Genomic DNA, 24182 nt, shown 5'->3' on the forward strand with positions numbered 1-24182 from the left:
TCTAATTTAAGGAAAATGTTTTTTTTTATATTATATATTAAAAATATATAAAATACCTTTAAGTATTACGAAATATTAACGTAGATTAGATATACATACATGTACTGTCTGACATATTACTATATTAAGTTACATTTTAATTTAAGTATACACATACATAAATTATTTATTACGATTTTTTTTAATTACCCAAAAAGCGAAAACAAATATAACTCCTAAACTAAAAAAAAATTAATCATGCAGACATCGGGTTCCTCTATGTCTTTCTTGACTCTTGTGGATATGGACCCCAAGTGCGAAGGTCTCCACCAACCCCTTCCAGTTGTGTCTATTTGTCATAGTCAATAGTTTTTTCCTGTTACTCCCATCAAGTCATCAGCCCACTCTTCGATTCCTGGTGGTCCCTTCCATTGTCCATCTATTGTCGTGGCCATTGTCATTTTAATTCCAAAGCTTGTGATATGCTATACTTTAGTTTTTGGATATATTTAATATACACGATTTAGTATAGACTAGTAAAGACTTGGGCTGTATGGTTCAAGTGCAAAGTCTCTAATTAGAGATTTAAGTTGGCGCCTGATAGTACCTGGGATCCCAGAGCTGGTGTTTTCCTCGCTCAACGAACAGTCTCTAATTAGAGATTTAAGTTGGCGCCTGATAGTACCTGGGATCCCAGAGCTGGTGTTTTCCTCGCTCAACGAACAGTCTCTAATTAGAGATTTAAGTTGGCGCCTGATAGTACCTGGGATCCCAGAGCTGGTGTTTTCCTCGCTCAACGAACAGTCTCTAATTAGAGATTTAAGTTGGCGCCTGATAGTACCTGGGATCCCAGAGCTGGTGTTTTCCTCGCTCAACGAACAGTCTCTAATTAGAGATTTAAGTTGGCGCCTGATAGTACCTGGGATCCCAGAGCTGGTGTTTTCCTCGCTCAACGAACAGTCTCTAATTAGAGATTTAAGTTGGCGCCTGATAGTACCTGGGATCCCAGAGCTGGTGTTTTCCTCGCTCACCGAACAGTCTCTAATTAGAGATTTAAGTTGGCGCCTGATAGTACCTGGGATCCCAGAGCTGGTGTTTTCCTCGCTCAACGAACAGTCTCTAATTAGAGATTTAAGTTGGCGCCTGATAGTACCTGGGATCCCAGAGCTGGTGTTTTCCTCGCTCAACGAACAGTCTCTAATTAGAGATTTAAGTTGGCGCCTGATAGTACCTGGGATCCCAGAGCTGGTGTTTTCCTCGCTCAACGAACAGTCTCTAATTAGAGATTTAAGTTGGCGCCTGATAGTACCTGGGATTCCAGAGCTGGTGTTTTCCTCGCTCAACGAACAGTCTCTAATTAGAGATTTAAGTTGGCGCCTGATAGTACCTGGGATCCCAGAGCTGGTGTTTTCCTCGCTCAACGAACAGTCTCTAATTAGAGATTTAAGTTGGCGCCTGATAGTACCTGGGATCCCAGAGCTGGTGTTTTCCTCGCTCAACGAACAGTCTCTAATTAGAGATTTAAGTTGGCGCCTGATAGTACCTGGGATCCCAGAGCTGGTGTTTTCCTCGCTCAACGAACAGTCTCTAATTAGAGATTTAAGTTGGCGCCTGATAGTACCTGGGATCCCAGAGCTGGTGTTTTCCTCGCTCAACGAACAGTCTCTAATTAGAGATTTAAGTTGGCGCCTGATAGTACCTGGGATCCCAGAGCTGGTGTTTTCCTCGCTCAACGAACAGTCTCTAATTAGAGATTTAAGTTGGCGCCTGATAGTACCTGGGATCCCAGAGCTGGTGTTTTCCTCGCTCAACGAACAGTCTCTAATTAGAGATTTAAGTTGGCGCCTGATAGTACCTGGGATCCCAGAGCTGGTGTTTTCCTCGCTCAACGAACAGTCTCTAATTAGAGATTTAAGTTGGCGCCTGATAGTACCTGGGATCCCAGAGCTGGTGTTTTCCTCGCTCAACGAACAGTCTCTAATTAGAGATTTAAGTTGGCGCCTGATAGTACCTGGGATCCCAGAGCTGGTGTTTTCCTCGCTCAACGAACAGTCTCTAATTAGAGATTTAAGTTGGCGCCTGATAGTACCTGGGATCCCAGAGCTGGTGTTTTCCTCGCTCAACGAACAGTCTCTAATTAGAGATTTAAGTTGGCGCCTGATAGTACCTGGGATCCCAGAGCTGGTGTTTTCCTCGCTCAACGAACAGTCTCTAATTAGAGATTTAAGTTGGCGCCTGATAGTACCTGGGATCCCAGAGCTGGTGTTTTCCTCGCTCAACGAACAGTCTCTAATTAGAGATTTAAGTTGGCGCCTGATAGTACCTGGGATCCCAGAGCTGGTGTTTTCCTCGCTCAACGAACAGTCTCTAATTAGAGATTTAAGTTGGCGCCTGATAGTACCTGGGATCCCAGAGCTGGTGTTTTCCTCGCTCAACGAACAGTCTCTAATTAGAGATTTAAGTTGGCGCCTGATAGTACCTGGGATCCCAGAGCTGGTGTTTTCCTCGCTCAACGAACAGTCTCTAATTAGAGATTTAAGTTGGCGCCTGATAGTACCTGGGATCCCAGAGCTGGTGTTTTCCTCGCTCAACGAACAGTCTCTAATTAGAGATTTAAGTTGGCGCCTGATAGTACCTGGGATCCCAGAGCTGGTGTTTTCCTCGCTCAACGAACAGTCTCTAATTAGAGATTTAAGTTGGCGCCTGATAGTACCTGGGATCCCAGAGCTGGTGTTTTCCTCGCTCAACGAACAGTCTCTAATTAGAGATTTAAGTTGGCGCCTGATAGTACCTGGGATCCCAGAGCTGGTGTTTTCCTCGCTCAACGAACAGTCTCTAATTAGAGATTTAAGTTGGCGCCTGATAGTACCTGGGATCCCAGAGCTGGTGTTTTCCTCGCTCAACGAACAGTCTCTAATTAGAGATTTAAGTTGGCGCCTGATAGTACCTGGGATCCCAGAGCTGGTGTTTTCCTCGCTCAACGAACAGTCTCTAATTAGAGATTTAAGTTGGCGCCTGATAGTACCTGGGATCCCAGAGCTGGTGTTTTCCTCGCTCAACGAACAGTCTCTAATTAGAGATTTAAGTTGGCGCCTGATAGTACCTGGGATTCCAGAGCTGGTGTTTTCCTCGCTCAACGAACAGTCTCTAATTAGAGATTTAAGTTGGCGCCTGATAGTACCTGGGATTCCAGAGCTGGTGTTTTCCTCGCTCAACGAACAGTCTCTAATTAGAGATTTAAGTTGGCGCCTGATAGTACCTGGGATTCCAGAGCTGGTGTTTTCCTCGCTCAACGAACAGTCTCTAATTAGAGATTTAAGTTGGCGCCTGATAGTACCTGGGATTCCAGAGCTGGTGTTTTCCTCGCTCAACGAACAGTCTCTAATTAGAGATTTAAGTTGGCGCCTGATAGTACCTGGGATTCCAGAGCTGGTGTTTTCCTCGCTCAACGAACAGTCTCTAATTAGAGATTTAAGTTGGCGCCTGATAGTACCTGGGATTCCAGAGCTGGTGTTTTCCTCGCTCAACGAACAGTCTCTAATTAGAGATTTAAGTTGGCGCCTGATAGTACCTGGGATTCCAGAGCTGGTGTTTTCCTCGCTCAACGAACAGTCTCTAATTAGAGATTTAAGTTGGCGCCTGATAGTACCTGGGATTCCAGAGCTGGTGTTTTCCTCGCTCAACGAACAGTCTCTAATTAGAGATTTAAGTTGGCGCCTGATAGTACCTGGGATTCCAGAGCTGGTGTTTTCCTCGCTCAACGAACAGTCTCTAATTAGAGATTTAAGTTGGCGCCTGATAGTACCTGGGATTCCAGAGCTGGTGTTTTCCTCGCTCAACGAACAGTCTCTAATTAGAGATTTAAGTTGGCGCCTGATAGTACCTGGGATTCCAGAGCTGGTGTTTTTCTCGCTCAACGAATAAGTATCGCAATACAGTTAGCAAATGTTGCCAGCGTCAATGGCCACAGGGACCAAACTTTTTAAATTTGTTTAAATTATTTTTATTATTACTGTGGATTATTATTTATATCATTATTTATGTGATGTTTATTTTGTATTGTGACTTGGTATCGGGTATTAAGCATGCTAAAACCACGAAATCTAACACTAAACTACAGTTGTGTATTTTAGTCATAATCAAAAACGGGATTTTTGTTTGTTTATGCTATTTGAGAAGTTAGACTTTATGCATCACTTATTTATTGATAAAGGTTTAGTTGATAAAAAAATTTACAAGTATTTACGACTGGTATTAGTTTATATAAATTCAAAACTCTCGTTAATTGTATTAATAAAGCTTTTTATAAATTTGGCGTATACTTAAACGATGACGTATAATAAATGGGATTGATTTGCTCCACTTTAAACAATTTGTGTGACTCAAAATTTAACTTACTTAAACTGTGTGTGTGTGTGTGACTTAAAAGCAGTCGCGGATACTATCTTGCCAGTTTTTCTTGCCCACTCTACGGCCTTGACTTGAGAACTAGTAAATGTCAATTTAGAATCAATTTAACTTCTTTTCTGTTGACGTTCATAAGTTTACTTGGTTAACTATATGAATAAAGTTATTTTGGGTTTATGTTTTCTTTGTGAATTGCTTTTTGCGCTTCACTTATCGAGGTTCAGAAAGGAATACTCTAAAGGTTTATGAGGTTTATGAGAAAGTGGTTTTCATTTCAGATTTAAACCGTCATTAGCTGCAATCAAAGCAACGTCCAAAACGTCTATTGCGAGTCATCTAAGGGCTGACGTGAGTTTATATAACATATAATATATAAGTGTTTATAAATAATTTTTTATGTTCACGTCAAATAGGTCATTTGACATTAATTATATACATTCATTAATATACTAAATATGTCTTGCACACATCAAAGATCTAGATTATCCTATAAATATAGATTTTCCAATGTTTCGATTTGGTTTTTGAAAGCACTTTACAAGATTAATTGAAAACCGGTCGGTTCGGTCAACCAGGATTCGGAAGGCGTGTACAACTCGAAGTTGTCAGTGGCCGCTCCCAAAGAGCCCTCGAGGATGGTCCGGCCCATGTCCAGGAAGGACATATTCTATTCCGGATCAGTTCTCAACCTGCCTCAGTACCAGAGCCAGAAGTCCCTCCAAGGGTACAGGAACTCTGTGCTCAGTCTACCCCAGAGCAGGCAGACCGGGGACTTGGAGAGACAGGAACGTGAGTTTCAACGCTTTTTAAATATTTTTCATCTTCACACGTAACCATGGTAACGCGTTATACGTTTTATACAAAGACCAAAATCTCCTTTTGTGATCTTTTTTTTGTCAAAAGAAGAAGTTTTTAACAAGTATGAAATCAGAAAGAGTGGTTTCTTGACAAAGGTTAGATCATGGTTGATAGATATTCTTACTAAATGTATGTTATTTTATTTGTTTATATAAACTGGATTAATTTAGTAATCTAAACTTTGGAATATGATCAGATTAAGTTTGTACTGAACAAAGCAACATTTTTAACAATTTGGTCAACATTGGTCCATTAAAGTCAGTGTTTCTGGGCAACTTAACGCGAAGCTAAGCCCATTTCTGAATAAAGGGATTGTGTTTTAGTGTGTGTGTGTAGCGTTATTTCTCTTTCTCTCTCCTTGGTTCTTCAGAGTCGGCATTGCGCTTTAAGCATGACTCCCGTAAAAGTTGGATATTTAGTGCTAGAAGTTTGAAAAAAGTCACTTTTTCATGTCTAAATGCTCTCTCTCGACTAAACCTACTATTGTCTCTTTCTGTTAAATTGCGTTAGGCCCGTGATGAAAAGAGACGGATGTATACTTAGACGATGCAATTAGACTGTGTTTCTCATTAATAAACACTTGCGTTCCAGAATACGACCTGTGTCCCTGCCTGGGCCTGCCCGCGTCATTCAAGTCGGCCCTGTCCTCGATGCTGGACGTGAGCCTGCTGCGCGACCCCGCCTTCATGATGATCGGCGTCTCCAACGTGTTCGGCATGGCCGGCCTCTACGTGCCCTTCGTCTACATCGTGGACGCTGCCGTCATGAATGTGAGGTTTTCGAGCTATTTCAACCCTAAGTTTTTACTCTCGGCGAAGTAATTGTGTGATTCTTGAAATTGTTCACTTTGACGGCTTAAAAGTCGGTCACGTGACAGGAAGTGTAGCTGGTCCACTCTGGCTGAAGGTAACCACGGGCAGAGTGGAGTGGGAGAAGCCGGAGGAGGCCTATCTGACACGATGACTCAGAACCAAAATGGCAACATGACATGACAACTTTTCGGTGTTATAATTATTTTGTGTGTGTGTGTGTATTAATCGAAATATGCTTTGTAGTATATGATAATATTTTCTAGTGTTAGTTACAATCTAGCCCTTAGATATATGTCTGTCTGTTTACATATATCTTAAAAATTTTGCTTTGCAAAATTATTTTTTCAAAACTATCCTCAATTATCTCCTTCCAGAAAGTGGACGAGTCGAAGGCGTCCTTCCTCCTTTCCATAATCGGGATAACGAACACGTTCGGGCGGATAATGTGCGGGTGGGTGGCCGACTTCCCCTGGATGGACTCTCTCTTGCTCAACAACATCTGCCTGGTCATCGCTACGGTGGGTCCACATTCAACCTTCAGACTTTTACAACAGGTGGAACCGGGGTTCAAACGCCACCTCAGGGTGGAGTCGTCTAACTATTAAGTTGACTGTCCCTCCTAAAAATTTCAGTATTTGAAGCGCCAAATATGACCAAAAGAGCCCATGTTCTCCATGACTTCAACGAAGACCTGCGGCTGGTCAGCTTTTCTACCTTTTTATATGATTAGTAAAAGGCGCTCTTTGGTTTTATGCTCACGTACAATAATACAATGTGCTCGCAGATGCGTTGTCGTCCTTTTATATGCTAATATCAACTTCGTTGCGTAATTCCAGATATCAGTAGCGGTGATCCCCTTCTGTACGACGTACGCGGCCTACGTGGCGGTGGCTATCGCCTTCGGACTCGCTATTTGTAAGCGGTTTTCCAATTTCACTTTCTTTAATAACAAAATCTTTTTATATTCAAAGATGTGGTTAAATTAATCATTTTTCTTGTTTAAATATTATATATTCGTAAAATAAAGTTTTGACTAAAGTATATCTGTCCCTTTTCATCGCAGCTGAAACACAATTTGACAGAAAGAGACGTAATGTTTTGTTACAGTATAGATTAATTTTTGGTTCTTAAGTTTATTTTATATATGTAAAATATTAATGTAAAAACATTGTCGTTATTTACTATTTGATGCTGTCACTTTTGCGACCATCAAATGCGCAGAGGTGATGAGAACTTGGAGAAACTGAATAGACCAGAGCAGATGGACCGATCGAGTGAAAGACATTGTTCTCATAACTGTACACTGTCATAACACTGCGCTGGACAGGAACCCGTGAAAACAGAGAGTCAGCTCCAGATGATTCCTTGCCGACCACGACGCTCAGATATGAGCTACCGACTGAAGAGAGAAAGGCTTATTTTTTTGGTTAAGCATTTTTCTTAAGATTTTGCCAATTTTGATTTGTGTATCTCTTCAGCCGGCTACATCTCCCTAACCTCGATAATCCTGGTGGACCTGCTGGGCCTGGACAAACTGACGAACGCCTTCGGCCTGCTGATCCTGTTCCGAGGAGCGGCAGCCATCGTCGGCTCCCCTCTGGCCGGGGCCGTGTACGACGCGACCAAGAACTACGATGCCTCCTTCTACATGGCTGCCGTTTTCTTTTTGGCCTCCACGCTCACTTCCTTCGCCGCCCCCATGTTCAGAAGGTGAGCTCTTTGTTTACACGGGCATTTTAGCTTGATTTCAGCTCGCCCCATCCCCAATTCGCTCGAAAGGTTTGGTCAACGTCGTGACGAAACCGAATTGCCTTAGACCCAAAAAGTCCACGGCGTCAGGCACAGGAGGCTGATCACCTACTTGCCCTGATACCCAGACCTTATGATGTTGTAGCGTCATTGATTTATTTCAGTTTTATCAGGAGTCGAGTTTCATAAAATATGGTTTAGTAGTTTTAGAGATGTTCACGCATCTCTCTCACAAACATAACAGTTGGTGATATATGAATCTCTTTTTAATAGATTAAATTAATTTGAGAGAGAAGTTCACATTCTTACTGTCCTAAATTTTACTTGAATTAAATACAATCTGGACAAATATGAGTATTTAAATAAATTATATTAGTAATTCGCCTCTATTATAAATGCCTCGATATCTTTGACTCGGAGAGAGGAAGACAATCAGAAAAGAGGTTAGATACACCAAGGAATTATACAATTAAGAAGACTTATAATATATATAATTAGAAAATGTAAGAACATTCAAGTTCAATTGAATCCAACGTAACGACCAAGTTAAAATTAATATAATAATAACAGTTAGACTCCACATCTGAAGATGAAGATTCTGTTTTCTGAATTATTTGTTGGTTTTGAGAGTTGAAATAGCAATTATTAAAAAATAACATAAACCGGTGATCGTTCATTGTTCATGTATCCGACGCAGGAAACAAGAGGAGGCCGCCCAGCCGCTGGACGTCCTGACTCCTATCGACGAGGACATGGAGGAGGACGAGGACCCCGACGACACGCCCATCACAATGGGAGCCCTTCACCGGCCCACCATCACGCGCACCGCGGCCTCACCCTCCGACCCGCCGACTCCCGAAAAGAATCCCCCTCGAGGGGAGCAGAGGGAGAGCGTGCTCTAACCGAAGGCCAGTCCGTGTACGGAACGTGTGTACGTTAAGCGTACGAGCGTACACTGTTAAAGGGGTAATTGCGACTTTGCTCACGTCCATTTTCAATTTTTACGGATACGACCCGATAATCAATTCTAAAAATATTCAAATTGTCAAAACAAATATAGAAAAATCTTCAAATAGAGAGAGTTACAGATAATAGCAATAAGTGAGGAATTGATTTTATATCGTGTTTTAGATAGCAACACTACGACTAAGTTTGCCAGATTGAAAAATTTACTTACGGTACTGTTTGATTTATTTATTTTTACCGTTTTGGTATTTTATTCGTTAGACTAAAAATCATTTACGTTTTGTATTTTAAAACTGAAAATTTATATATAAAAATATTTTAACTTTGGTAACCCCGTGGCGAAAGTTTTAGTGAGGTTATCGTTCAAAGCTAGGTATATATATACAGATATTTTAATAATTTTATCTACTTTTGATGATGAATTTAACATATTGTCTTTAAAATAATTCTTATTTCCGTAAACATACCCGAGCTCTGGATCGTGTTTTCGGTTTTTCATACAAAGTGCTTCGCTCCAACTCACGTTAACACATAAACCGTACTGACGTATCCGTTTTACGTTACCGACACGTTGACGTATCCGTTTTACGTTACCGACACGTTGACGTATCCGTTTTACGTTACCGACACGTTGACGTATCCGTTTTACGTTACCGACACGTTGACGTATCCGTTTTACGTTACCGACACGTTGACGTATCCGTTTTACGTTACCGACACGTTGACGTATCCGTTTTGTCGCGAACCTTTGTTATAATAAATTTAATCTCTTAATTTCTCTATGAATTTACGAGATAGAGCTCGACAGTGCCATAGATATTTGAAATTGCCTTAGATAATAAATTCACAATGAAACGGTACTTATAATAAGTACTTAGACAAATGTAAATACAATGTACATACACGTTTGCACATAGAAGTAGCTAGGATTCTATTCCAGAACTTAATTCATGATTCACTGTCATCTGTCAGACGTCCTTTGGCCACGAAGTGCGAACTGTCATATGTCAGCTGTCAAACTGTTAAAGTAATAAAAAAATACGAAAGTTTCACGTTTAAATAATAATAATAAAGCCAATTTAATTCCATATTAAAAATGACAAGTTATTTTCATTACTGCGTGTTTTGCAGTACGCCTGTGTAAAGGCCCCGAATTTTCTATTTGGATCTGTTCTTAGCTTCCTCCATTATATATAATTATAACTTGAACGTAGGCTTTTCCAAATCAAAACTTAATAACCAAAAATAACCTCAAAATGGCGGCGATGCGCAAAATTAAACAAATCTAAAGGCCATAAAATCCAACATTCTAAATCTAAAACATCCTTTGTCTGTGGTTCGCACTTACGTTGTATAATTTAGTTTATGGAGTTTGACATTTGTGACAGGAGCGAGTTATCTTTTGGAATATAACCTAAAATTTATCAATAGTAATTTGTGGTCAAGATTCAATAGTAGCTAAAGCGTCAAATCAATATCTTGCAAAACTCATTTGACTTTTGAAACATTCAACCAAAAATATTCGCCAAATCTGCTCGTCCAGTATTCAGATTGTCCGACTAAACCTATAAGGATGAAATTTTATGCCTTGTGTACGTTCGATATGCTCAAATGGATGCATCTAACAGGTGTTTGGATGCATTTTGTATAGATAACTTAAGATGGGCAATTACGGAACGAATACGTCTGGTATTTCGTTCGTACGAACTGTATGAAAAGATATTCGTACTAAACTAGTTTTCGTGCTTATACCACAGACTAGTAGAAGGTTAAGATGAACTTAACTTTCATTATGATTTATGTAACCCTCTTCATAAAAGTGTCGCTTTGTCTCTGTCTGTCAAATTATGTTATCGCTGTGATGAAACGGGACAGAGTACTTCAATACAGTGCAATTGGATTGTATGTCTATCTCTGTCTGTCAAATTGTGTTATCGCTGTGATAAAAAGAGACAGAGCACTTCAATACAGTGCAATTGGATTGTATGTCTATCTCTGTCTGTCAAATTGTGTTAACGCTGTGATCAAAAGAGACAGAGCACTTCAATACAGTGCAATTGGATTGTATGTCTATCTCTGTCTGTCAAATTGTGTTAACGCTGTGATAAAAAGAGACAGAGCACTTCAATACAGTGCAATTGGATTGTATGTCTATCTCTGTCTGTCAAATTGTGTTAACGCTGTGATCAAAAGGGACAGAGCACTTCAGTACAGTGCAACTGGATTGTATGTTTATCTCTGTCTGTCAAATTGTGTTAATGCTGTGATCAAAAGAGACAGAGCACTTCAGAACAGTGCAACTGGATTGTATGTCTATCTCTGTCTGTCAAACTGTGTTAACGCTGTGATCAAAAGGGACAGAGCTCTCCAGAACAGTGCAGTATTGGATGACCAAAGGGGGTTATTGTCGAAGTCTAGGGCTTGCTATCCTTGATTTTTCGATGCTTTTACCATTGCGAACAATCATGTATATATGTCAATTTCGTTGGAAACCAAAAAAATGTGTACACACGTAATTTTACGGAGATGAAATATATATTTTTGGTCACGTATTATGTCGAAAGTACATAATTTAGCTTTAAGTGTAGATAGGCTATTGTGATAATGACGCAATGTTAATAATTTCTTCACTTTCGTGTAATTGTGTATTAGCATGTCCCGAGATGTCGAGTTTACTCTTGTTATAGCTTTATGAAACCAAAAGTGTTATTATGTTTTAAGATTTAAAAATGTTTAGGGAATATTGTTGACGTTTTCCTGAAGGGATCGAAATCGAGACAAATTCATAATTAGTAGTCACGTTTCAAGGCTTAAATAGATTTAAACCAAATTGGCGGCTGAACATGCTCGCCGAGTAAGTGGAGCTCTTGTAGACATCGGTTTCTGGAGTCTTAAAGGTCTCTCCTCAAAGGTCTGCAATTGAACCGACCTCTCGACGAGTGTGTAACCGCCCTTTTATTCAGTATTGGCTCAAAGTATTGTTTTCTATTAAGCTATTGACACTAGGTTCATAAAATATTTTGTCCCACATTTTATATAAAATTAATTATTATATATATATGTAAATAATTATTTTTCTAATTTATTAATATATATTTGTATGATTTTAATTAAAATATTTTTGGACAAGTGTGAATTCAGCTTAATGCTTATCGGTTATGAAACTGCGCCGTGCTATTGTCGATGTCCACCGAATGTTTTGTAAATAACCGACTCATTAAATGATAATGATGACTGAGATTCGTCTTTTATTTCTGACATTCCAACACCTGTGGCCCTGTAGGTATTTCTATACTACCTGTTGCCATACACCTCACATACATACGCTCACTCTCACACAATCACACCCAAAATGTTTTTTGGTGTATATATTTATATTAGTTAGGAATACGAAATAAATAAAAAATAAATCAATAGAGGTACAACCTTTTTAGTTCTGGGCCTCAGATTTCGGTATTTGTTTCATGATCATTTGTCAATCTAATAGATAAGTAGCTGATAAGCCTTCTGTGACTAACACATGCCGACTTTTTCGGTCTTTGGCAAGCCGGTTTCCTTACGATGTCTTCCTTCACCGTTCGAGCGAATGTTCAATGTTCTTCACATAGCCACCGGTCTATATTATGCTTTCACAGCATCTTTTCTATCGCTTTTGGGTATAGGATTCACTCTTGTGATCTTCCACCAATCTGGAAAGCTACGGTTGTTCAGGCATAGATTGAATAAATAGGCAAGGGGATCGACAGTCCCTCATGATATATGCTGGTATGCCATCTGGGCATCTCTTACTTGCGCTGATCAGTTCAGATTCGTGCACGTATGAACCGCTCCCGGTACCCACGGCCATCGCCTTCGCCACAGCAGAGCGGTCTCCCGACTGTAGACTGAATAAAAATACGCCGCAAATTCAGCCACACGTATCTGGAAGTACTATTCCGCGTCCTTAGGATCCAATACTTAGTCTGGCCATAAAGACTGTTACAATTGAAAATTAACAACAAATTAAATTTGAATTTAGAATCTGTCATTTTTATGTCATTGTTCGTTGGGTTTTCACATTTTGGCGCCAATACATCGTACAATATTTTGCGATGTTAAAATGGAGTGTGGTTATAAGGGAAACGAATCGCCGTGATTGCATTACACAAAGTAGGTATAGCCAAATGCAATTTTTAAAACTCTCCATACGCTTGGTATTAGTAAAATGTTTCTGTACCGGGCTATCAACAGGTACAGCGAGACCTTCTCTGTTTGTGACCGAAAAAGATCTGGTCGTCCACATAGTGTTCGTACAAAAAAGGTGCTTCATGCTTTGACCACCTTTGTAAGGGAAAGAATTCGAAGAAATCCCATCTAAAAGCATAAGATTTGTTTTCGGGAAATGAACGTAACACCTAGAACCATGTTGCGTATTTTAAAATATGACTAAGGCCTATAATAGACGTACTGATACTTAACTGATATTAAAAAACAGAATAGGGTGGGAGAACTGAAACAACAACTGAAGCGGTACGCAAAAGGAGGGCACAGAAAAAAATTGTTTACGGGTGAGAATTTTTTTACAATTTTTTCTCATTTCAACAAACAATTTAACCGTATGGATGCTCAAAGCTATAAGGAAGCTTTCCAATTAGTCGACAGAGTACATCGTGGGTACTATCAGACTTCAGTAATGGTTTGGTGTGGTATTAGCTATGAAGGAGTGACTCAAGAAACCATTCTTTAGCAAGTAGTGAAGCTCCTTAACTACACCATGTTCAATAATCGTCCTTCCAGCAAGCTCGATCTACGCAGTCTTGGTTTGAAACGTATGTTTCGGACTTCATCACAGCTGAAGGTCGTCGTCTAGTCCCGATCTCAATCCGCTGGATTATGATTTATGGTCAGTTTCAGAGAGTACAGCTTGCTCTAAGCATCACAATTTGGAGACCCTGACACCATCCGTACAATAGGCAATGAAGAATTTTCCCATGGAAACAGTGCGTGCTTATATTGATACCTGCTTCAACGTTTAAAGGACTGTTTTGCAGCCAATGGAGACCACTTTGAATAAGCTTTTTATATTTATATATTAAACTAATACTAAAAAAATAGTAAATGTTATTTGCAATAATGAACTTATTTTTTTACTTTGTTCAGTATTTATGGCTAGACTAGGTATAATTCTTTTTTTAAATAGAAACAAAACTTCTAAAACAAAGATATTTATCATACTTCAGAACAAATCTTTCTTGTGTTTCGTATTAATTATATCTTACCACTAATTATAAGAGCACTTTGTTTTTAATTCTAAAATCGTGTCAAGATGTGCCTGAACTCTAACAGCACGATAAGTGGAGCGTGTTCATCACATGCTCATTCATGAATAAAATAATTGGCATATGTTATATCAATCAAAAGTGCCGTAATAGCAGAATGAATTATATCTTAAGTTCAAACTCAGACTCAAATAACTGTACATAAGTACAGTGTACAGTTATTTGAGTGTGACGATAAGTACACTTATGGACCTCAACAGAAAAGATATTAAATTCATTATAAATTTACATTTACTACCAGTTCACAAAGTCAAGGGTGTAAAGTGCGCAAGAAGAACTGTCAAGAAACTCTTCACAACTCTTTTTAATTGCCAAGTTTTGAGTCTTACAAAAGGTTTGAAGTCACCATCCTAATGATCACTTAAATAATTGTCAAATTAAAAAAAAAAGCTTTATTGATTCATTTAAGTTTAAAGACAGTTTGGAATATTCCTTCAGAACGCTACTTAGATTGATAACTCCGAACACGATCTTCGTTTCGCCTCAATATCATTTTTACCCTTGAACTTTAAGAACTTTTAAAATATTTTCAAGACAAAAAAAATCAATACTCGAATTGGTTCATTTTTGCGTCAAACAACATTTTTGCTAATAATATTTATTTATGAATTTTAAAAGGGCAATATATGACATCTTCATACATTCTCTGAAACGCAAATAACTATGGCGATGATTTAATAAATAAATATCGCTACTTTTTTCTTTAATTAATATAATTATATTTTTATTTATGAAACCAACGGAAAGAAATAGGAGAAGGAAAAATGTTGCAATGAACAGTATAGTAAAGTTTCATTGGAGCGAGGTTGACGAAATATTCTGAAGACCAGTTTGATTCATTAAAAATTAATATAATAAATTTGCGTTTACCATTAAAATAGTTTTATCAAAGACGTAAGCACGTGTGGAGAAAAGATGTTGTGCTGGAACCCTACAGGCTAGAGTCCTTAGCGATCGATATAACTGTGCTAGCACGATTCTGTTTGTAGATGCAGATAATAGATGTCGCTACAAATGCTATTTTTAATTCCCTAGAAATATTTTCTCAGCAGAGCGATACGGGAATATGTATAATTATTCCAATTAACTACTTAAATATAATTTCCTGTCTTCCAAGCACTTTGTAATTACTTCACTAAGGACTTTCCTAATACATTGAATATTCATGAGCTTTAAAATGCGGGTGCAATCGCCGTTCTAACTTGACTGCATGTGTGTATACGCGAACGGAAAATTCCCAAGCCAAGTTAATTTAGGTGCAAGTGAACTTGAAAGAGACGGATAAGAAAACATAGTACCTTAGGCACGGTAGGTATTTGACAGCTATTATTGTAATGATTCCAACTATAAACATTTTGAAACTTTGCCGAATTAAAAAAGACAGCGTTTATTTTCAGTTCTTCCGAACATCTCCCTTGAATCTCTGAATGATTGATTGATGAATGAATGATTCTCAAATAGAACTGTAAGTAAATAGTCGCTTACTCGAATCCTACTAACTATTAGGATTATCGAGTAGCGTAAAGTCTTATGTGGTTTATAAATAGCTATAATTATTCTACTAATTAAATTTGTACATTATGTATTTGCCAAAGTGGCATATATTAAGGAAATATGAAAATGAATGCATCAAAGTATGTTTTATTTATTATGCCTTGTTCCCATTCCAATTTAAAGGCCGTCTATAAGGTTAAATTTTTATTAGATTCTCATTATCGTACTCTTTTTAATATTGTAATTCAAACAATAATATCTCGTTTTAGTCTCGTAGCTTAGTAGTTAACTCATAAAGGCAGGGGGCTTGTTTCCTGCAATTTATTACATGGTGTTTATGACATATTATTTTCATCTTCTCTAAGGCAATTCGGTTATTACAGTGATAATTGTGATAGAGAATTCTTTAATTTCCGGCTACTAGAAAAATCTTGCTTAAGAATCCGGAAAAGTGAAAGGCTTCAAAGAAAGATACATAAAGATCAACATGTTCTAACTATAAAAATCATACAGGAACTCGCTAAATGAAAACTTTAAATGGGGTTTATAAAAATCTTTATTTAAATTATAGTTTAAGTTGTTAACCTAATAAAATATCATAGACCAGCCCTTTTAATAACAAAAACATAAAATTACATTGTTACAAGAATTCAGTTACCTTAACCTTCTTATCGTAATGACCTTTGTTTAAACGATAACTGTAGTTTAAACTAATATTATTAAAACCGTCATTTGTATAAAGATAACTCAGAAACGACTAAAAATTTAAGTTCATCTGGATCAGTTTATAAGTATTTTAATTATATAACAAACATATATTTTTGTTGTTCGTATAATCATCTATCGGTAATTGCATATCTATAATAAATTAAATCCCAAATATATTATTATGATTCTAATCGATTTCCCACTCTACACCTAGACGGCTTTTTTATATTTGGGGCAAACGGGCAGAGAGCTCTCCTAACTTTTTGCCGCCGGTCATGTATATGACAGACAGACACTTCTATGTATATGTGAGAGAAGAAATAAAGATTATTATTATTATTTCTCACAATGTGAGTACATTGCCAGGACTTGCAAGTGCGATGACCTTTTAAGAATGGTTTGTCCTGAAGGACCAAAAGTCGAATTGGTTCGGAATTATATCAGTGGGCGGTGGTTCCACATGCTGCGCGGCAAAACTACCTTAAAAGACAAGCACAATTGCCGGAATGCCATCAGGCCCACTTGACTTATGATGTCCAAGGAAAATAACATATAATTTCAGGCATCAAAGTATCACACCGCAATAATGTCAGTGGTGCCGTCCCTATACAAAGTAATTACGCGAAATCTCATGCAAAATCTGACCAAGTCAGCCAACCGACACCCAAAGATTTCAGAATCTTGCAAATGTGTCCCCATTTGATACAGAGGCATGAATTGTGCATACAGCGAGTGTTATAGCGTTGACGAATAATTTTATATTTTACCCAATCAACGTCCGTATTTGCTGTAATTTCCGCCCTGGTACGTTTTTTTTAGTTCATTACTGTGTTTTAGTGTGACATCCCTCAAAAGCCCCATATTAAAACACAGGGTTTACCCATTAAATATAAAATATTAGTTACAGATATTCTATAGTATCCTTCTTAAGCATTCAATACAGTACTGTAATAATGTAGCCTATTTCATCAGTAGTTCAAGACTTTCAATTTGTAGACAGTTAATTTGTCCATGAGTAATATAATTTTTTTCATAGCAACCTTGCCAAAGTCGGTTTGTATAAATATGTTAGAACACTAACTTTTAATATTTTTTCTAATGTAGGTACAGTGTTTTAGCGATGGCTGTTATAATCGCCTTTAAAGGGGTAAGTTGGGAGTATGTATGTACCTTTTCGATCATAATACTATTAAATGTTCATAAAAATCAGTTTTGCGGTATGGACACAAGGAGGATTAAGCATTACTGGGAAAAATATACCTAATGTAACCTACATTAGGTATATTTTAAGAAAAAAAAGGTACTTTTCTGAAATCCAATAGGAGTCTTCGTTAAAATATTCCAGTGGTTTTTTCTCCCCTGTACATTATAAATAGTCCTGTATATAACAGTATGGGCTAACCATGACGTTATCCCTAAATACAATATCTAATGTTACAAACACTTATAAACAAACATAACATACGCCAAGAGAAAAAAAAAATTATAAAACAAAACGAAAATCGATTTAAAAGTGTGAGGGGAACAAGTATAGCCAGACCTAGCTCGATTATTTAGATGCTCGATGGATATGGAATACCAATTGTATTGGCCAAAACTCACACACTTTTGTGAGGAGGAGTGTGGTATCTAGAGGGTACACAATAAAAATTAACTAAAATGGGGCAATTCGGTTTTTGGTTCTCTCATAAATTTTAATATTCAGTAACAAAATGCTTAAGTCATTAAGAGAATACCAAACCTCACCTTCACCTTAAGTGACAATTTTGTCTAGTTTTCTGAAAGTTTATTTCTCTGTAATTAAGAAAACTTCAATCAATTTTTATTATTTTCGCTGACTGGCATCGTACAGGTTGTTAATCTGTCTTAAAATAGCGTTTATACTCGTCGCAGTCGCATTTCCCGCATAGCGTACTTCTGGGTCACTAGTGATGTTCAACACGTTTCTACGTATCGATAAACGCAAGGTCATTGACCGGTGCTGTAAGCCTTGCTAACATTACATCAGCTAACCTTGTCAGACACGGAACAATGGCTGGTCGTAACGCTTGCTTAGAACACTAATAATTAAAATCTAGAAATAATATAAAAACCAAAATCGTTCACCGTGTCCAATAATGCAGTATTGTTATCTGTCACCATTTTTAGAGATAGATCTGTAAAAATAAAAGAGAATAGAAGAAGAAGAGAGTAAAGAATCGTGTCACGTATCTGTGATTGGACAAGAAATGTTGTCACGAAGGAAACGCGCTACAATTTAATTCTTACTCGCCACTCTCCAGGGTTTCCTTATCTAAGAGTGATGATGATAAGAGTGACCTTTAACAATACCGGTTGCTTCTCAAACCCTTGGGATGGCTAAGCTATTAGTACTGGTAAACTAAAGAGTCGTTATGAATACCTAGACTCTGTGTTCTGTGCCGTCATTCTTTTGAGGGTCTGGCTTTATAAACGACGAAAAGCACTTCTTCGAATTTGTCAGAACAAGGAATGGTAGTGTAGGAATATAGGTTTACGTTACTACATTCCGTAGGTATACTACGCTGTAATAAAAAATGTACTTAAAATATGTGTCCTGTGGTAATTAGCAAATATTTAATCTACATTAACTTTTAAACGTATACTAAATACTACAAATAGTTACATTAAGAAATGTAAACTAAACAAATGTTGTATGGAATAAATAGCTTTAATAATACAATAATCTTTATTTCGAAGTAATTTAAGTACAATTTTCGTACTGAATATGGTTATTTGTACCAATTGTTATAATAAGTGTGATTTCCAAGTTAATAGTTCTAACAATCTGAAGTTTCCAAGGTGCTGTACCATTTTTTGCCCCAACGAAAAACTGTTATTACGTCTCGACCTTCACAATTACTCAGAATTTAATAAGACGCATTTTTACTACTAAATTACGTTCTTTTACGTAACCAGTTAATTAATTAATTTCGGCAAAGGTAAATAATATATTCCATTAGTGGTAAATTGTTATTGACGTAATTTCTAATGAGCTAGAATTTCAAGAATTTGAACTTGTATTCCTCGAGTTAGTGGCGGTCAACGATAATTATTTTTGCTGATTAGTTTACTAGCTTTACGTTAACTACCTAATAAAACTACAATTTACTCGTAATTAAAATCGGAAACCAAGTAGTCTTTATAAAAAGCCTTTTATTTCTTGCAAAATCAAATAAACTTAATCCTATAATAAATGAAAATTAATTACATTAATTTTTATATCTATTGTTATCTAGTTTCTAATTTGCTAGAACCCCAGGCATGTGAAGATGTCCTCCAAGGATCCCTAGGTATCTCTGTAATGGGCAAGCTGTATCCAGCTCGAACCAGTCGTAATACCAGCTGTTTTGGGTATCGGAAGCTATAGTAATGCTTCTTATCATTGTGTCAGATTTTACTGAAATATAACACGACAAATTGAAAATGCATCTAATAAAACAGAGATGCATTCCGAAACTCTAGATGATAACACTAATTTTAAATTACCGGAGGCACGCAATGTGATGCCAATTCAATGACCGTAAACGTTGTACTAGGTTTGTTTAAACCACATATTATATACGAATACGTCAAGAGACACACCTTCCATTGAAGCTTATAAAAGGTCAGCCACGCATCTCTGAAAATTAACTCCGCAATGAATCACTATTATGAAATTATTCTTACCGTAGAGACATGTGATAAATGATGTAACAATCGCCAGACTTGCACGAGACATTCTGGTTAATTAAAATGTGTTCAAATAAATCTACCTATCGATGTAGGCTTCAAACAGTTCGTCTTTCAAGAAATACTATACTCAACAGTTATAATTGTATAAATTATCATTAATTATGGTAATAAAGTCAATTAAATGTTAAAATTTTGTCATATGTTTGAAGAAAAAAGTATCAACAATTGTATTTATTAAATGGTGTAATTACCTTATTACTCGAACATAAAAATTAACTTACCTTGGCTTGGCTTTAAAAATACAGATTACGTGTACATTATTGTTAGCTATAAATATATATTCATCCGTTTTAATTCTGTCATCTTGATCAATAATTAGTCCTGTTATTTCTTAGTTCGTTCGTTCATTTAAATTCGAGCCATTCTGAGATTGGCACTTAGCAAACAAACTATTTAGCATATAATATAAACATAGTCATTGATTACTTAACTATCTATTGACATATGGATAGTATATAAATTCAACAACACTAATCAATCATTTAAGACAATTTTAAATCAACATTTTCTGAGTAACGATTAGAGATGTCTCAACGCCTTCGTGATAATTGTTGTGCCTAGAGAGAGTACAATTATGTTAATTTAATTTAAAAAAAGGTCTACTTCAACGCAATTTCACAAGAATGAGGAAACAAAGTATTGCTCAAGATTACAGTGCTGATTTATCATTTAAATGTTAAATTTAATGAACTGAAACTATAATACTTAGAAGTATGTAATTGTCATTAAATATTAAACTATTAAAAGTGTTATTTCACAATTTGGGAATTATTTTTTTTATTATTTAATCTAAATGACTTTTCTTCCTTTTTTAATCATTAAAAAAATAATGAAAATATATTTCTTTTCGAATTATTTGTGGATGTTTATCTTGGCATGTTAGACTAGGAAGCAATAGTATGTAATTATTAGGGATGTAATTATCAAGAGGCGAGTTGGTTAGCTGCTGCTGGAGTAGAACAAGTTGTGACTCGTATAAGGCGACTTGGTCTTCGAGTGGCTTTACAAAAATCTGAAGTCATTTGTTTTGCTAGGAGGTCTCCACCTAGAGGCGCTGAAATAATTGTGGATGGCGTTCATATGGCAGTAAAGTCGACTTTGAAATACCTCGGGTTCGTTCTCGATGTCCGTTGGACTTTCAAAGCTCATTTTGCAGCCCTGGCACCCAAGCTAGAGTCAACTGCAATGGCTTTGGGTCGTATAATGCCAAATATCGGTGGGCCAGGCAAGGGCTGTAGGCTTCTTTATGCTGGTGTAGTACGTGCGAAAGCTCTTTATGGTTGTCCGATATGGGCGGATAAGTTGACATTTTACAACAAAGGTATACTGAGGCGGTCACAGCGTAAAGTTGCCATAAGAATTGCGAGGGCATACCGTACAGTATCCTGTGATGCAGCATGTGTCATAGCCGCCACTCCAGCTTGGCACTTGGAAGCTCTGGCTTTGGGAGACATTTTTTGGAGAAGAGCTGAAGCCAGGAGTGGTGGTTTTGACCCACCTCTGGAGGTAGTCAAGGCGTGGAAGGAGGAGTATCGCCGCTTAATTTTGCAAGAATGGAGGGAAGAGTTAAGTGAATGTCGGTTAGGTTTACATACCGTTGATCTTATTCGTCCCTTTTTGAAACACTGGGTGGACCGACGGTGGGGATCGCTTTCCTATCGGCTCGTGCAGGTTCTCTCTGGCCATGGATGCTTCGAAAGTTATCTGCATTGAATCGTTGGAAGAGAGGCGATACCCGCTTGTCATCATTGTGACTGTATAGATGATACGGTGAGGCATACAGTGGAGGAGTGTCCGGCTAGGGACTACTTTCGCTCGGTGCTTGCTGATAGCATTGATGGCAATCTGTCGCTTCCACTAATTATTCAAAGAATGGTGGAAGCTGACAATGACGGTCCTTGGAATGCCTTCAAGGCTTTTTGTGAGGCCGTCATGAGTCAGAAAGAGAATGCGGAGCGTCAGCGTGAAAATGATTCAGATGCTCCGCCAGTAAGGAAACGACGACCCGGGGCAGCGACACCGTGTTTTCGCACGTCTGCCCTAAGTTAAGATTTGGAAGATTTGTGGATTGTGGAGTCATGTGGCATTGTGGCATTCGCGTTTGGCGCGGGTAAGGATAGGGCTCAGCTGTTACCTGCCGTCGCCCTTTGGCGAGCTGAAGTCATCCGTCAGGTTTTAGTGGGTAGGGTTTATTAAGTCTGAGTCCCACATAATCCCTGCTGGTGTAAAATACCGTAGGGATATGCGTAAAAGCATTTCCTGACGCACGCATGCACGCATGCATATGCACTTGATAATCAACTGCTCATGGGCAACAGATTGTCGGTTGCGACAGGTGAATCTTTATTCATGTTAAATTTTATGTAGAACTTTTTTATTATAATTTTTATATAGGTACATCTTTAATTAGGATTCCATGAACAGTGTTGGTCTAGTGGCTTCAGCGTGCGACTCCTATGTGGATTTTTTAGTTCATTTAGTTTTTTGATGTTTAACGGCAGTTAATTGCACTCCCGAAAATGACGGCTCGTATTAGACACAGAAAAATGATCACCTCATTGCCTCTTAGAAAAATCTACTAAAATACATAAATCTGACACCCAAAACGGTTGGTCCTTAAATTAATTATCATTGTAACAATTTCATTACAAAACTTTATTGTATTGATTTTTATTGAAATACTGTTGGCCTGGTATAAATAATGTTAAACGCGTATAGGCCGCGCACATTTTAGATTATTTACATCATTAAAAAAAGTTATTCTATACATCAAAAACCACGTTTTATTACCACATTTCCGCTATCGATAAACATTAACAGATAGTCAACTCAACTTTTAACTTCACATCCGGTTCGATAAAACTTTTATAACGACCTCTAATTCATTATGTCAGTTGTTTTTAGTCTTATTTACGTTAATAGTATTAGGGCCTATATTATGCCAGTTAAATCTTCTTTGACTTTTTATTAATTCTGTGACCAATTTTAAACTCTCTCCCTCTCGTCAGTCGGTCACTCATGTCTGAGCGTCGTTCTGATTCCACCAGTTTCTGTCCAGCAGTGTATAGTTTTGAGGACGATAAGTCTTTCACTTGTTCGGTCCACCTGGTTGGTGAACGGCCACGATCTATTAGTCGATTATTTAGTCTGTGGTATAGGTCACTTCTAGAATCTCCTCTTAATTCCGGGGCAACTCTAGTCCACACAGCCCTTGCTATGGTTTGTATATGATCTCTAACGCCTCCTGTCTACCTTATTTTCCTATCTCGGGGCTGCCATGCAGTAGTTTTCTTTTTCTTGTCTTGTCGTGTCATGTGCCCCGACCATCTCCATTTTAGATGTCTTATTTTATGTAAATTTTCCACATTTGTAATCTTACTGACTATCTGCCCTTACATGATCTTATAGACAATAAGAAGAAGCCATGGGGAGAAATTGGCTCTGGAACTGTTTAGGAAAGATACCTTTTGTAGGGCAAGTTAAGGTTTACAATAATTTACCAAAAGAATTAAAAGATCTTCTGACACTGAGTCTTTAAAAATCGAACTGGTGTTTTAGAAAATATGTATTTTTTAATAAGTTATTTTTTGCGTGAGACACTGTAGTTGATATAAATTTAATAACGTTTGATATGATATATACGATACAAATAATAAAAGAATTGACCAATTCATATGACTAATAATGTAAACTCCTTCAAAGACAAATTTGCGCGCCATTGTGTTTTGCAGAATATGTGAACTTACTATTGAACAACCTTACACACTTTTGTTGCATATTCTTGCAATAAATTATTATTATTAATAATAATAAGTAACTAAAGAAATGTACCTTTTTCCAAAATATAACTAATGTACATTTTATTAATGTTTAATCTTGTCTAAATCCTGTGTGATCAAGGCACAATCCTTGAATGTTTAAGATTCATTCAAACCATTCGGTACTCAAACGTGCAACAGGGTGAAAACACATAAATTACTTTCCTTCACAAAACATTGTCAAATCTTTAAATATTTTACAACAAGGTCAGATAAAGGTAAAATCTACCTGCCAATACCCGTGAGTGAATACAAATTAATTTCATACCTTGACATTGTTTTGAAAAAAATTCTTTTCCGTCAATAATAATTGTGCAAAG

General features: G+C 37.5%; 1 protein-coding gene across 4 annotated transcripts in view; it reads left to right on the top strand.

The window, feature by feature from the left end:
* The window catches only part of LOC123717285 (monocarboxylate transporter 3), a 47975-nt gene extending 35966 nt beyond the window's left edge, over positions 1-12009 (top strand). For all 4 annotated transcript variants that reach the window (XM_045673203.1, XM_045673220.1, XM_045673212.1 and 1 more), the window contains exons 8-14: positions 4665-4734; positions 4962-5175; positions 5836-6014; positions 6431-6574; positions 6893-6971; positions 7535-7766; positions 8503-12009. In XM_045673203.1, the coding sequence (XP_045529159.1) occupies positions 4665-4734; positions 4962-5175; positions 5836-6014; positions 6431-6574; positions 6893-6971; positions 7535-7766; positions 8503-8707 (1123 nt within the window). In that variant the 3' untranslated portion in view covers positions 8708-12009. The remainder of the gene's footprint in view (positions 1-4664; positions 4735-4961; positions 5176-5835; positions 6015-6430; positions 6575-6892; positions 6972-7534; positions 7767-8502) is intronic.
* Positions 12010-24182: the final 12173 nt, after the last annotated feature.

The sequence above is a fragment of the Pieris brassicae genome, chromosome 2 (genome assembly GCF_905147105.1).
Source record: "Pieris brassicae chromosome 2, ilPieBrab1.1, whole genome shotgun sequence".
Taxonomy (NCBI): Eukaryota; Metazoa; Arthropoda; class Insecta; order Lepidoptera; family Pieridae; genus Pieris; species Pieris brassicae.